General features: G+C 48.4%; 1 protein-coding gene across 14 annotated transcripts in view; it reads left to right on the plus strand.

Annotated features, from left to right (window-relative positions):
* The window catches only part of PTPRT (protein tyrosine phosphatase receptor type T), a 1,045,273-nt gene that overhangs the window by 371,881 nt on the left and 658,991 nt on the right, over nt 1–14,401 (plus strand). For all 14 annotated transcript variants that reach the window (XM_032838508.1, XM_032838515.1, XM_032838509.1 and 11 more), the window contains one exon: nt 3,893–4,067. In XM_032838508.1, coding sequence (XP_032694399.1) covers nt 3,893–4,067 — 175 coding nt within the window. The remainder of the gene's footprint in view (nt 1–3,892; nt 4,068–14,401) is intronic.

Consider the following 14,401-nt stretch of genomic DNA (forward strand, 5'->3'; position numbering starts at 1 on the left):
CCGGGGGTCCATTGCAGTGCCATTTCCTACCATGGCTCTCGTCTCTCCTGCCCGTTCCTGTCCTGCTGTTGCCTGCTCCCAATATGACAAGTGTGATTATCAAAAGGCCTATTTTCCAGAGATTTTATAAGACAACCTGCAATTTCCTATCCTTTGATGGGAGAAAGCTTGGTGGTTCAGGGACTAAAGAGAAAAATGTGAATGGTTCAGGGAGATGCATTAGTCCTCTCTGGTTGTTCTGGAATGTGACATCATTATGAAGAAAAGCAAATAATACTGGAGGTCACATCAAAATAAATTTTTTTAAAATAATTTATTTATTTAACAGAGAGGGAGAGTGGGAGATGGAGAGGGAGAAGCAGGCTCCCCGGCTCAGCAGGGAACCCGATGCAGGACTCGATCCCAGGACCCTGGGATCATGATCTGAGCTGAAGGCAGATGCTTAACTGACTGAGCCACCCAGGTGCCCAATAAAATTGAAACTAAGTGTGAAAAATGAAGGTTTTGCACTTAACTGGTTCTTTGCTGTTTGTTAGTTTCTTATGGCTGATGTAACAAATTAGACTTAGTGGCTAAAACGACACAAATTTATTACCTTGCGGTGTGGGGATCAGAGGTCAGAAATGAGTATTACAGGGTTAGATCAAGGTGTTGGCCAGGCTGCATTTCTTCTAGAGGCTCTAGCAGAGAATTCGCTCTTAACTTTCCCAGCTTCTGGAAGCTGTCTGCATTCTTTGGTTCTTGCTTCTTCTTCCATCTTCAAGCCATCAGTCATGTCACTCTGACCTCTGCTTCTGTCTCCACATGTCCTGTCTCTGGCTCTGACCCTCCTCCCTTGCTCTCATGCGAGGCTCGTTGTGATTACATGGGGCCCACCCTGTGTCATCCAGGATCATCCTCAGATCTCCAGATCCTGAGCTTAATCAACATCTTCAAATTCCCTTTTTCCATGGAAGGTGACGTATTCCCAGGTTGCAGGGACTAGCCCATGGACATTGTGGGGGGCTGTCATCCCTACCCCACTTTTCATGGTTAGTTTCGTGGTTAATTTGGAGAGCTCAGCTCACACCAGAATGCGCCATCGTGGGTTAAACGGTTTGTTACTCCTTCCTGTTGATGCATTAGGAGGACATCACAAAGTGGGCACATCCATTAGAGGTGTAAGGAAACCAAAGCAGAGAGAAATGAAACCAGGGTCCAAGGCTGAACATACTGGGCATTTGTGTGCATTTGTTTATTATCATTTCCTGTCCCATCTTGCCCTGGCTCCCACCCTGACCTCTCTCAAGTGTGCAGTCTCCTGGGAGCTCCACTGTGCGGATGTGGGGACCAGCCACATCCGAGAGAGGTGGTCTGGGCTCTGGAAGCAGTAACAGATGAAGCGTTTTATGCCAGATTGCTTTATTTTTTTATTAGCACGTTGGTTTTTTTTTTTTTTTTTCTGCCTGAATTTTTAAGTACTTCTTTTTCCTAATGTCCAATATGTTTGTGAGATAAAACACATACCTCGATGGTTATGGTTCTCATAAATTTTGTCACGTGAACGGTAGGCCATGGCAGTCCGAGGAGTTAGGTTTTGTTTTCATCCAGGCAAGTGAGCTCACGTAACTTGGGTCAGGATTTGTGTTCCATTCCCCGAGTTCCCATCATCCGGTGAACCAGTTACTCATCCGGTACGTCGTCTGATCTCTGTTTTCTTCCTCAGTTTGCCTTCCTCCTGCCCTTTTGTCAGTGCCTTCCTGGCGATCTGGGTTATTTTCTCAAGCCTCTTGGCCCTGGCCAGTGCTTTCCTGCAGTGTTGATTCTGTGATTCACTTATGGTGCCATTCGGAATCCTGCAAATGGTGCCCTTGTTTGTTTCCCATAATTCTTCTGGGGTTTATTTTCTTCCTTTGTACTTGTCCATATCCACTCACCTCTTAGCAGGTGCTCTTTACAGTTCATGTGCTGGTACCGTGCTCGGTGTCTTTCTTGTCTCCCACATTTCTTGGTTGTTCAAAGCTCTGGAGGTCTGAGGAAAATGTGTCATGGGCTGTCGTCTGGCCGGGACGTAGGCATTTTTGCTTATTTCCCCCTCTACCTCGTCTTTGCCTTTTTTTTTTTTTTTTTCTTTTTTGGTCCTCAGCTAAGACATTGGTGACACATAGGTAGATCTTAGCCACACCCGTTAACCACTCTCTTCCACATGTGGGAATGAGTGTGCTAGAGGAGGTGAGGGTTGGGGAGTCGTTACCCCACATTAGAGCAACATGTGGTGTCTTTGGGCCAAGGGCTGATACCCGATGGCCTGCATTCAAATCAAATAGGCCTTTCCTTTATTTCCTTTATTCTTTTCAAGTATAAAAGCAGTGTTTGAAAGTCTAGAGAATGCCAAAAAGTAAGAAGAAGAAATCCATCCCCTCTGATCTCCCCGTCCCATCTGGAGCAAGTCACACAGAGGCCTTGGCTTCTCTGTGCTTCTTGGGTGTCTGCTCCCTTCCCTCTTCTGCTGTTCCATCTCATTTGCTTGGGGGCAGCTGAGCACAGTAGCTGTGCCCCTTCTCATGTCCCAGTCCCGACCTGTCACTGATGGGCGCGTGGATGGGTGGAAGCAGGTCGTGTGTGTGCTGGAGGTGTTTGCCGTGGACAGGAAGGGATGAAGATCGCATCTTGGAAGCTTCCAGGTGTGGGGAAGCTGCTAAATCCTAAGGTTTCCCCAAATCCAAGCAGATGATGGAAGCGGCTCAGTTTTACTTTTGGAAACAAAATAAAGGCAGGGAGGATAGGGTCTCAGTGAGAAGGTGGTCGACCCAAAGTCGGAAAGGCTGGATAAGGGGCTTCCTTGGTCTGCATATTTACTGAGCCACGCTGACATTTGGATTCTGCTAAGAAGAGCAGTAATAGCTCAAACAAGGCTGGGAGGATTAAAAAGGAGATTCAGGGTCTGGCGCTTAGAAGGTGCTTAAGAAATAGTCCCTCATACTGCATCCTCTGGCACGTGCCTTCCAGTCGTGGCAACTCAGCCCTGCTATGGGAGGGGCTTATTCAAACTCAGAATATCACACCTGAGAGTCAGCACAGCACAGATAGAAACACTTGTGAATTCACCTTGATTCCACAAATGTTTTCCAAGTCTGGAAGCTGGGCACAGTGCCGGAGATACAAAGGGGCTAAAGGTTGCTCTCGGGGAGCTCTGAGTCTAGTCTACAGGGGGAAACGTGTAGGCCAAAAAACCCCCAAAATGACAACAAGAAAACCACTAGAGAGTGAAGAGCTTCTAGAAGGTGCTGTGACAGGCCAACTTACTAGAGATGGCAATGTGCTGAGCGTGAGTTCTTAAGGGTGAAGGACTGTCCCCAGGCAGACAGGAGGAGGTTCTAGGTCAAGGAAAAAGCAAATGCCAAGGAGAAGAGGTGCTGGGAAGTACCTGGGGACAGATGGGTCCCTGTGGAGTGGACTCGGCCTGTGGGTGGGGTATCACGGCCCTAGCTGTGGAGCTAGGGGCCGGGCTGTTTATTGTCATTTCATGGGTTATATTTTCAGTAGCCTATCTGAGTCTGTCTTTGGGGGAACCTTGTGGGTTCTGCTTAAGAGATGAAGGAAGATGGGAAGAAGGCTCAGAGCCAAATGCCAGCCTCAAGCTCAAGCCAAGCGAGGAACCACGGTATTGGGAGGAAGCCTGTGCCTTCTCTCCTTGCCATCAGGCACTCCCCTCCCGAATCAGCTCACGAGCAAATTTATACTTTAGTCCGATCACTTGCAGAAGCCAGCCCTGGACAGTCCTTCTTATGGAAAGCCATGGCCCTGGGGACATGGGGACAGGTGGAGCTTCCGAGCTGGGGGAAGCTCCCGGCCCCTGGGGGCCCATAGGATGATGTGATTTCTCCTCCCCCTCCCTCCCTCTGTCCTGCAGCAGTGGAACGGCAGGGACACGGCCCTCATGGTCACCCGTGTGGTCAACCACCGACGCTTTTCAGCCACGGTCAGCGTGGCCGACACTGCCCAGCGGAGTGTGAGCAAATACCGCTGTGTGATCCGTTCCGACGGTGGGTCCGGCGTGTCCAACTACGCGGAGCTCATCGTGAAAGGTGAGTGGCCCCTCCCATGGGGCTGGTTTTGCCACTTGCCTCGGCCCCATCCTCAGAGGGTGAGAGGAATCCAGGGGCCTCCTCTCTACTGCTGTTCCTCCTCCTCCCTCCTCCCTGTCAGTCCAGAGACAAGCCATTTCCAGTCCCCCACACCCACCCTGCAGAGAAAGGGGCGGGGTCTCTGTAAAATCATGCACGTTGCATGTCTAGTCCAGGTTCAGTCTTACTATAGGGCTCACCTGTGCAAGCCTCTGGGGTATACAACACAGAAGGCGTCTCCAGATTTGGCTTTATTTTGTGTTTAAAATTTGAATGAGCCAACATCCTTGTGTTTCGGTGGTGGTCTACTGCTGTGTTCGGAGAGTACAATTGTTTCTGAGGGATTTTCTTTTTTTTAACTGAAAACTTGATTTAATAACAATATTTTGGAAGGACTTTTGAAATAAATGCCCCCCCACCCCCCTTGGCCTTGATTCAATTCTTTACAATTTTCTTGTTCTTGTTCACCTTGAGGTATTGTCGACACACTTTACATTAAAATATGCACATTGCTGCCTTCTCTGCTCCTTCCAAGGAGCTGGAGCTCCCATTTATTTCTGAAAGTCTATATAATCTTTGTTGTAATGCTTAATGGTTATATATTGTTTCATCAAGTGAATCACCCCATTTCTTAAAATCTCCCCATTTGTAGTCATTTATGTAATTCCAGGTGTTTCTGTTTTTGTTTTATCTTTCCTCTGTGCACCAATTAACACCTCAATGGGGTTCTTCCAAAGAGAACATTTTTATTCTATTGAACCAGATTATTGCCTTGGATAAATTCCCTAGGGGTAGAGTTGGTAGGCCAAAGAATATGAGCATCTTTATGGATTTTTCTTTGTATTGCAATATTGGTTTTGCAAAAAAAAAAGGGGGGAGGGGGTTTGACAGTTTATACTGGAAAACTGCAGTGTGTAGACGTACTCATTTTCCAGCGTCATGTTCACCAATTAAAATTTTAATATAGTGTAATTTGGTGAACGAAATAATGAAGCTATTCATCTCATGTTAGCTGTGGAATGTTAGCCAGTGTGTTTAAAGGTGAAAACATGGATCGACCCCCTTCTGCCCCCCCCCCCCCCCCCCCGGAAGTCTCCTGAGTTTGTTTCCTTGGTCAAAGACCAGTTGGTGTGAGGGCCTTGACCCCTAGTTGCTGGTCCCTTGACCTCTAGTTGGTAGCCCTGTCTGAAGTTAGGCTGGGAGCTGTGATCTGAGACTCTCCCTCCTGGGCTGGCCTGACTCGGGGTGGATGGTCACATGCCATCAGTCAGGTCTCAGCTTGAGTGTTGTCATGCCATTCTCCTCCGAGAGGATGTCCTCAGCCCCCACACCAGCTGGGTGCCTTCTAGCAGGTCACCTTGTCCCTTGTTCTACATAGCACTTATCATGCTTCAAAATTATGTTTTTCCTTTATTCGTGCTCTTGGTAATTTTCCATCTTGTCCTTTAGAACCTGAGTGTGGCGAGAATAGGAACATTTTGTTGTTGTTGTTTGGTTCATGGTTCACAACTTCCCCCAGGCTTAGCCAAGTGCTTGGCACGAGGCTGGAGCACGCCCAAATACGAACCTACCGGCGTTTGGCTGTTTGGACCTGTGCAATTGGTCATTTCACAAGGCTCAGCCTTAAAATACTTGTTGAATGATGGATGAGGGAATGAATTATTGGCCTCAGCAGGAACTCATTTCGTCTCCATAATGCCATGAACACTTAAGCTGAAGATCAACAAATTAGGCAGTCATGAACAAAACAACCAACAGGGGAAAAAAAATCTTAAAATCATTTACATTGAATGCCATTAATATATACATGAAACCATCATTTCAGGCACATTAGCCTCATATATATGCTTTTTTGGTGCTGTGAGATTGATTCTCATGACACGGCGGCCTTTTGCAGGCCTCGCGGCACTCAGTGGCTCTGTAACTTCCGGAGCTGCCCCTCTGGAAGTTCTTTGGACCTCTTCCATGGCAACCTTGCACGCTGGAGTGGGAGCCCACCAGAGGATGGGCTGTGTCCACTCATGCCCTCCCCGGGCTCGCCCGTACCATGCAGGTGCCCGGCACGAGGCTGGTAAGGAGATAATGGGTTGAGTGACCATGGCCGCTGCTGGAGCGTTTTGATCTTTCCACACACACCGATGGAACCAGAAGGTGCTGGGTTTATTCTCCCTTTATATCCCTCATTGAGGACAAGGAGGAGGTGGGGGACACCACCAGATCTGGAGGCCTTTGGGATAGAGGATGCGATTTCCATGGGGAAACATCATGCCCTTTGTTTGGAGGGTGGCCGGGGTTTGTTGAGACAGTGGTTTATCCTTTGTGTACTGTGCCCCCTGGGCTGGGGTTCGGGCTGGGGGTGAGCAGTGCACTGGTCACATGTGCTACTATAATCCCAGAGCCACAGCTGTGCCCAGTGCCTTCTCCTGCAGCCCTCGCTGGTCCATGCTGGGTGATGCGCTGGCTGGCCACCTTCGGAGGTCTCCTTCATGGTGTGTGCTCCCTGTGACCTGGTCCCTGTTTATTACACCTCGATGAAATCCTTTATGTGATGGGACTTTTTTTGGTGACGATTTTTGCCTCCTTTTAGGTGGCAAGCTAGGAGCTGGGCCCCTTGAATGTGGAAGTCCCTTCCCATCCGTGGTCTCGTGTAGTCCTCTAGTTGTGGCGCTGCACTTCGGGTGTATTTTAATTCATTTCACAGCGGGGAGCACAACCACAGCCAGGCTGAGAAACCATCCTTAGGGTCAGAGCCGGGGTCCGGCCTGGGGCTTCCTTCTGCTATTTCAGCCGTAGCTGGAGGGCCTGAGGGTTGGCGCCTTGTTGGCACCTTCTATCATGATGTTATAAACAGTGTTGAAAGGGTCTAGCCTGCACACAGAGCTCATGACACGTCTCTGGACCTGTGGCTAATTTGCCCTTTTAACTCCTGCTTCTTCTGTCGTTGGTCCCCACCTCTCTGGAATGGAGGGTTTCCTACTTTCCATGCTCTCAGAGAAATGAACTTACCCTTTTTACACACACACACACACACACACACACCCTTACATAGCTAGTGGTAACCAAGCCAAGTAAGATAATGAAAGGCCGGGTACACCCAGAGCAGCAGGAATTAGCAGGAGCCTGATCAGAGGAAGCTGGTCACCCTGGATGTCTGCCAGGAACCCATGGGAAGGCAGCAAACCAGAGCATTTGGGGGCAAGTGTCTTATGAAGAATGACTCACTGGCCTCTTAGAGCCCCTTACCATGACTTAGCAGGATGGTTACATACTTTAGAACTGAAATATTTACGTTTGGGGGGGGGGATAGGAAAGGAAAAAAAAGAACAACAAGGAATAAACATAAATCTTCCTTCTTTCAGGGAATGGAGAAGCCTTGAGAAAACAAAACAAACATATTCTCAAGGGCTAAGTCTTCTCCCAGGGGATGGCGTTGCTCCCAAACTGAGTTCCTAGTTCCTGGTTCACACCACACAAATGCCCTGGGGGCGGGTGGGGGCAGGCAGGTGACCTGGGTGTGTCATGGAAGGAAAACCACCCCTAGGCAGGTTTTTCTTCCCCAGATTTTCTTTACTTCATTCCAATTCAGAGACAGAAAAGAACTCTAGAGCCCCAGTCCATCAATTGAAATCCTGACCCCATCTCGTCCCAGCTCTGTGACTTTGAACATCACCCTCTTCCAGCGTCAGCTGGCTCATCTGGAAATGGGAATGTAGGATTCTCTACCTTAAAGTGGTATGTGTCCTGAGGATTCAAGGAGACAGTGTGTGTAGACGTTCTTAGAGAGGGGCTTGGCCCATTGCCCTAGAAGCATTTGTTAAAAAAATAACTTGCGGAGGTTGGTGGGATTTCCCAGGTAAGGAGGTAAGAGATGGTGAGGGGCTGGGTGGGTGGGCCTCCTCTGCAGAGGGCCACTGGTGGTCTCTCCCCATACAGTCCAGTGCCAAGCATAGGGAAAGGGAGGGAGGAGATATAAAAGTGGGCGTCAACATGTGGGCTTGGGAAGTTTGGGTCATGGGGTCCATGCTAGGTCAGACTCCCTGGGTCGCCCCCCGGAATCCACCACTGATGAGTCAGGAATCTGGGAGCCAAGGAGACGTTAGCTGGTTCTTCTTGGGCTCAGCCGTCTGACCACGTGGCATCATCCCTTCAGAAACTGGGGCTGGGATGTCGCAGGGCCCCTCAGTGCCCCAGGGGTGCCAGGAGCTGGATGGAGGCCCCTCTGATGGTATCCGTAGCAGGTGCTGCTGCCACACCAAGCAACGTCTCTGTCTTAGTCGGTGTGTTTATGCCTGGCTGGCTTGTGGTTCATGTGCTTTCCCGGGACTGTGAGCATCAGTGCTTTCGAAGATGCCTTGTAATTTGAGTGTGGGTAATATCAAATTCTCGGGGCGACACAGATCAAAATGAAAGCAAATTGGAATTACTTAATTCTGAAGAGCTGTTTATTGAGTTGCAATAATGTACCTGGGTGTACGTTAGATTACTCTGTAATTGAGATTTCGCTCCGTTGACAGTCCAGCCCCTCAACCTGCCTGTTCTGGACCAGTGCTCACAGATGCACTCATTCTCTCCCTGTTTCTGGGTTTCCTCCTATCTTTGAGTTCAAGATGCTGTCACTTATCCCAAGCTTTATTCTGTAGGAGTCAGGGGGCTCCTGGGACATAGGTGTCTTCAACCCAAGTTATGCAGATAGGGACTTGGTGAAAATTTGCTAACATAAAAATTTGTTGTTAGTAGTGATTTTTATTTTTTTTTAATATTTTATTTATTTATTTGACAGAGAGAAATCACAAGTAGGCAGAGAGGCAGGCAGAGAGAGGAGGAAGCAGGCTCCCTGCCAAGCAGAGAGTCCAATGTGGGACTCAATCCCAGGACCCTGAGATCATGACCTGAGCCAAAGGCAGAGCCACACTGAGCCACACAGGCACCCCTTAGTAATGATTTTTAAATCCATCTTTCAACTCCGTATTAATAACCTACCATGGACTCAGAACCCTTTTATCAATATGTGAATTAGGGGCCAGAGGAAGTCGAAAGTCTTTGAAAGTTGAACACTGTGAGTCAGGTGTTGTGAATTAAATACTGATGTTGACTTCCTACCTGGGCAGCTTGGTAGGGTCAAGAGTAGGGATTTGGGATGGAAGTGTATCTGAGTTTCAATCTTAGTTCTAGTGCCAGCTATTTGGGTGACTTCAGGTCAATCATGTGTTCCCTCTGGGCCTCAGGCTCCTCATCTGTTCAGAGGGTGAGTGTATCTCATTGGATCCATTATGAGAGGGAGGACCCCCCTGCCAAGTTGTGTCTGTAAGTATCAGTAATCATATTTTACTACGATTTGAAGGCGTATTGCTTAAGTATATTGGCTCTTTTCCTTGTCCCACATAAAGGAACAATAATTTGTATAATGTTAAGTTTAGCCATCTTAAGGTCTGTCTCTGAAATAGGATCGAGGTCACCAAATGCAGCCTGTTGTTCAAAGTCAGTTGCAGAAATGCTTTATTGTGTTGCACTGTATTTTTTTTTTTTTTTAACATTGTGTTCCAATATTTAAAGGCCTCCTGAAATCGTGTCAGCCTGGGCCACATTGTGGCTGCAGAGGCAGCCTTGGGTGAATGTGGCTTTGCAGTTCTGGGACACATGCTGCACAGCTGACCGTGGCCCCTCCTTTGGCCCATTTTGCTGATGTCACTAGTTTGGTTTTTGGAGGCCTTTGAGTTTACATCTTCTGGTTTAGAGATTGCATGGCTGGAGTAGCAGACTTGTTCCTGTGTTCATTTGTTTGACAGTTTATTGGGTCAGAGAGTGTGATTAGCCCATAGTTTAGTGGGAAGAATCCTGCAAACCTATGATGAACGGTCATTCAGTTCATGTTGGGTACCTACCGCACTTACTGATCCTCTTAATAACAGTATTCTATAGGGACTGTTCGTGTGTTCCTTTTACAGATGAGGGCACAGAGGCTCAGAGAAGTTAAGTAACTTTCCTAACGTCACACAGCTTCTATGTGATGGAATCAGGATTTAAAGCCAGGCCTGCTGGTGCCTCAGACTGTGCTCTTTCTTCCGTGTGTTTCTTAGAAAATTCAATATAGTAGTCCTGTCGTCCGTGTGAGCTGAGGAAATGGAGGGTGGGACACTTGATACCATTTGAGAAGGTCCTAGGAAGTTTTTCTAAGTGCTCCCATCTGCGAGGACACCTCAGCCTGGCAGGCCCTTGAGTGGGGGCGGCCTGGGGCAGTTTTCAGACATGGATGGGTGACAGGTTTGAGGTCGCAGTTGTAGGCCAGTGGACATACTGGAGGTCCTTGTCCTAGAGTAGAGTGGGAGCTTTATTCTGTAGGAGTCGGGGGGCTCTGTGGGAACCCCACCCATGGTCTGTAGACGGTAGTGCACACACTCAGGAGGCCGGAGCCCTCCAGCCATCTGTTCTTCTCTTCTGTGGTCCTGACTATGACCACTGGAAAGCCATTGTCATGCAGGTGGCCATGGTAAGACACAGCCTCTGTTTGGATCAGAAGTGGAGATCAGAGGCAAACAGGACAGGGACCCCTCAAAGCAGGCTTGGCAGGAATTGGAGTGTAAGAGGTTTGTTTGGGACTTTAGGAGGTGCGGTGAACACAGAAGGCCTTTTCAAGCACGTGACCGTGGTGGACCTCTGGAGTGCAGTGTCTCTGGGGAAGCCGAGCGTTAAGCATCCATTCCTTAGGGGTGAGAGAGCTGGGATATTTGTACCCCATTCCCCACCAGTTGGTGGTGGAGGGCTGCTCCTGGGGTGTTAACCTACTGGTACTTCAGGCTTGTTGGGTAGGACAGAGGGGGCCTCCTGGGGCTTTGGAGAGAGCCTACAGCCATTGAGATTCAAATGGGACAGTTGGATCCTCACTTACTCAAAAAATAAGGCCCGAGAGAGGGAGGTGGGGGAATCCAACAGCTGGTGTGACATGGACTCGGTGGCCTCTGCCAGCTTCTGATGTAACCGAGGCTGTTGGCCCATCCGTGCGTCATCAGTGACAGCGGAGCCTGGAAGGGCAGCTGCGGGCTGGGAGATGACACAAAGCCAGGACCCACTCTGAGCACTTTGCTTGGGCAGCCACAGGAGCTCTTCAAAGGCCGCTGTCACAACTGGACTCGGAGCCTCCGTTCCTGTTCTCTGCCAGCCCTCAGAGGCCAGGAGGGAGGAGCTAGGGAGCTGTATTGCTCAACAGTCAGAGGGTAGGCTTGGGATAGAAGAGCCTGGGCTAGAATCTGGCCTTTTCCCTGTAAACCTGCTACTTCAGTTTACCTAGAATCCGGCCACTCTCCACCATCTCTGCTGTCAACATCCTAGACCAGGGGTTGGCACACCTTTCCTGCACAGGGCATGGTAATCAGTATTTTCAGCTTCATGGGCCATAGAGGCTCTGTCGTAACTATTAAATTCTGCTTTTTGTAGCAAAAGCCATAGAAAATATGTAAATAATGAGTGTGGCTGTGTGCCAATAACACTTACAGAAACGGGCAGGGGTCTGGATTTGGCTCACAAGCAAGTGTGCCGTTTTCTGCACAGGACCAGCCCTTCCCTCCTTTCGGCTGGATGACTGTACCAGCTCTTTCCCTCTCTCATTCCTGTGCCACTGAGGTCCAGCCTTTATGCGTCAGGCTGCATGACAATTTGAAAAAGTTAAGTCATGGCATTTCATTGCTCAAAACCCTCCAGTAGACCTATCTCTCACTCAGAATAAAATCTGAACTTCTTAAAGTGGTTTCTAGATCTGGCTCCTTTGTCTCTTTGATTTCTGACCCCTTGTATTTATCCTCTTTCTGCCTCTTGTATTTGTCCTTTCATCTTCTCTGTTAGCCACACTAGTCCATTTCCTCTTCCTTAAACCACACCATGATAGTTCTGACCTCAGGACCTTTGCACTTGCTGTTCTCGCTTGGCCTGAAATGCTTTCCTTCTGCATAATTACATGGCTCATTTGTTCTATTCCTACTAGTCCCTGCTCAGACATCAGCTTCTCAAAGAGCCTCCCCTGAGTACCTTATCTAAAATAGCACCCATCCTACCACCTGTAATGCTCTACCATTGTTCCAGTCTGTGGTTTTCTTCTCAGACTTTATCACTGTTTGCCATTGTCATTTACATCTCTGTACTGCATAATCTCCTGAAGGCAGAAGCTCTGTAGGTCTTGCTTCCTGCTGGATCCAGGATACCTGGCATATAGAAGGGGCTCGAACATTTGCTGTATCCAGCAACATTCTCAGTGCTTCCTCCACAGGCGTGCAGTGGCTTTGCAGATTCTTCCTCACACCTTCCGTTTCCAAGGTTCTCGTTAACTTAGGTTTCCCTCCTGTCTCTGGGCAGGTTCCACCCTCTTTATGGATGCCACTTTTTATCTTTTCCTGTTAGTCTTGCTTTCCTTTGCTTTATTCTTTTCTTCCTGGCTAGGGGAGCCATAAGATTTACAGCTCCCTGCATTACTTGTGTGGCCTCTGCTTGTCCTGCTTTGTCGCAATTTTGGGGTCTCAGTTGACCTGCCGTGGCCATGCTACTTACCCAGTCTACCATTCTCGTGGTCATTTAAGAAACCTCTGGGCCTTATTCAGTGCTGATCGAGGAAAGGCTTGTCTCAGGGTGAACCCTCCCAATTCCCCTCCCAGTCCTGTCCACTTGAGTATACCTGCTTCAGCCTGTGTCTCCAAGTCTTGGCCCACCTGCACCCCCCACCCCCATTTCTGACCTTGACGTTCCAGAAAGATGCTGTGCAAAGAAACCAGAGCACTCCATCTTCTTTGCAGCCTTTATGTTCAGTAGGAAAATGATCCTGCAGTCGGATGTTCTACCACTGAGCTGTACCCCCAGTAGGAAAATAATCCTGATGCTTGGGTGCTTAGTTTCGTCTTCCTTCAGTCTTAACTTTTATTAATGGGTTGTGTTTATATTATTATTATTATTACTATTACTATTGCCATGGCTGCTATTGGCAAGAACATCTAGATAGCAAATCAGAGGTCTTGGGTTCCAAGATAATTCAGCTACTTGAATTAGGAATGTCAACTCATGACTTCCTAATTATAAAAAGGAACAACGGTACCAAGCCCCCTACATTTGAGGGAGGGGTCTCACAGATATGCTCAGCCCGTGTAAACAAAGTGCTGCTCATATGTTTATGCTTGTCTTCATCAATCCCCATCCGCGCCCCATTTGCCAGCTGCCCAGTCTTAGCCCCAACTCCCTCCTCCTCGAATAACATCACTGCTAGGTTTTCATGGGAAGAGAAAAATGACAGATGGAAAGAAAGTGGGAAACTTAACTTGAGCATATGTGTGTGGGGGGAGGCGAACTGGGGAAAAAAAAATCTATGTATATTGTATTCTATATGGGCACAAAGACCAGCTTATTTTTAAAAAGGCATAAATGTGGATAAATAAAACCTGACAAGTATTGGTTTCCTTGAATTATTTTGACTACTTTATCAGCTGCGTGCTGATGTGTTGCGTTAACACTTTTAACGCATTTGGAAATTAAATCAAATGGCAATTGCATTAAATCCTCATTCACTTGGAACATTACCCTCCTGTGTTCAAATGGAAGAACTATCTGGGGTATGGGATGAGCTGCAAGGTCTGTAGTTAGCTGGCATTCGTAGACCATTTATTGCATGCCAGGCATTGCCCTGGATATTTTACAGAAGGTTCTGTTAAATTCTCACCTGCTCCCACGTTTCAGATGAGGACGCTAAAGCCTGATTACCCAGCCTACTTAGAGTCTCACTGCCTGAAATCTGTCCTCTTCCTACTGTAACAGAGACTTTTTTTTTTTTTTTTGGCTCTCCTAATGCTAATTTTCTGTAATATTCTATTCTGTGGCAGATATTCATGGAATATCGCTTCTGAGAACCTCAGTTTTAGGCCCAGTTAAACTCAGTTATAAACTGTGGACTCCAGATTTGGAAGGGAAGCTGCAGGTCATTTTCTCTGTCCCCGCCCTGGAGATGAATTCCCCTCTGTATGGCCTCCATCTAGACCCTTCACCGGGGGTTCTTCTGTCCCCCAGGGGGATGTTTGGCAATGTCCAGGAACATTTTTAATTGGCATACCTTGGAGGAAGTGTGTGGAGGCCAGAGATATTGCTAAACGTCCTGCAAAGCACAGAACAGCCTCCATGGCCAAGTTAGCCAGTCCCAAGGGCCAGTTGCGAAACCCAGACCCCCCCCCCCCCCCCCCCCCCCCCCCCCGGGGGGGCCGTTTTCCCTCCGCCCCCCGCTTTGCCCCCTACCCCCCCAACTCTTCTCCGCGCAGAGGCCCGGGGGCGCA

Source organism: Lontra canadensis, unplaced genomic scaffold (assembly GCF_010015895.1).
Source record: "Lontra canadensis isolate GAN:19392208 unplaced genomic scaffold, GSC_riverotter_1.0 scaffold105, whole genome shotgun sequence".
In the NCBI taxonomy this organism is placed as follows: domain Eukaryota; kingdom Metazoa; phylum Chordata; class Mammalia; order Carnivora; family Mustelidae; genus Lontra; species Lontra canadensis.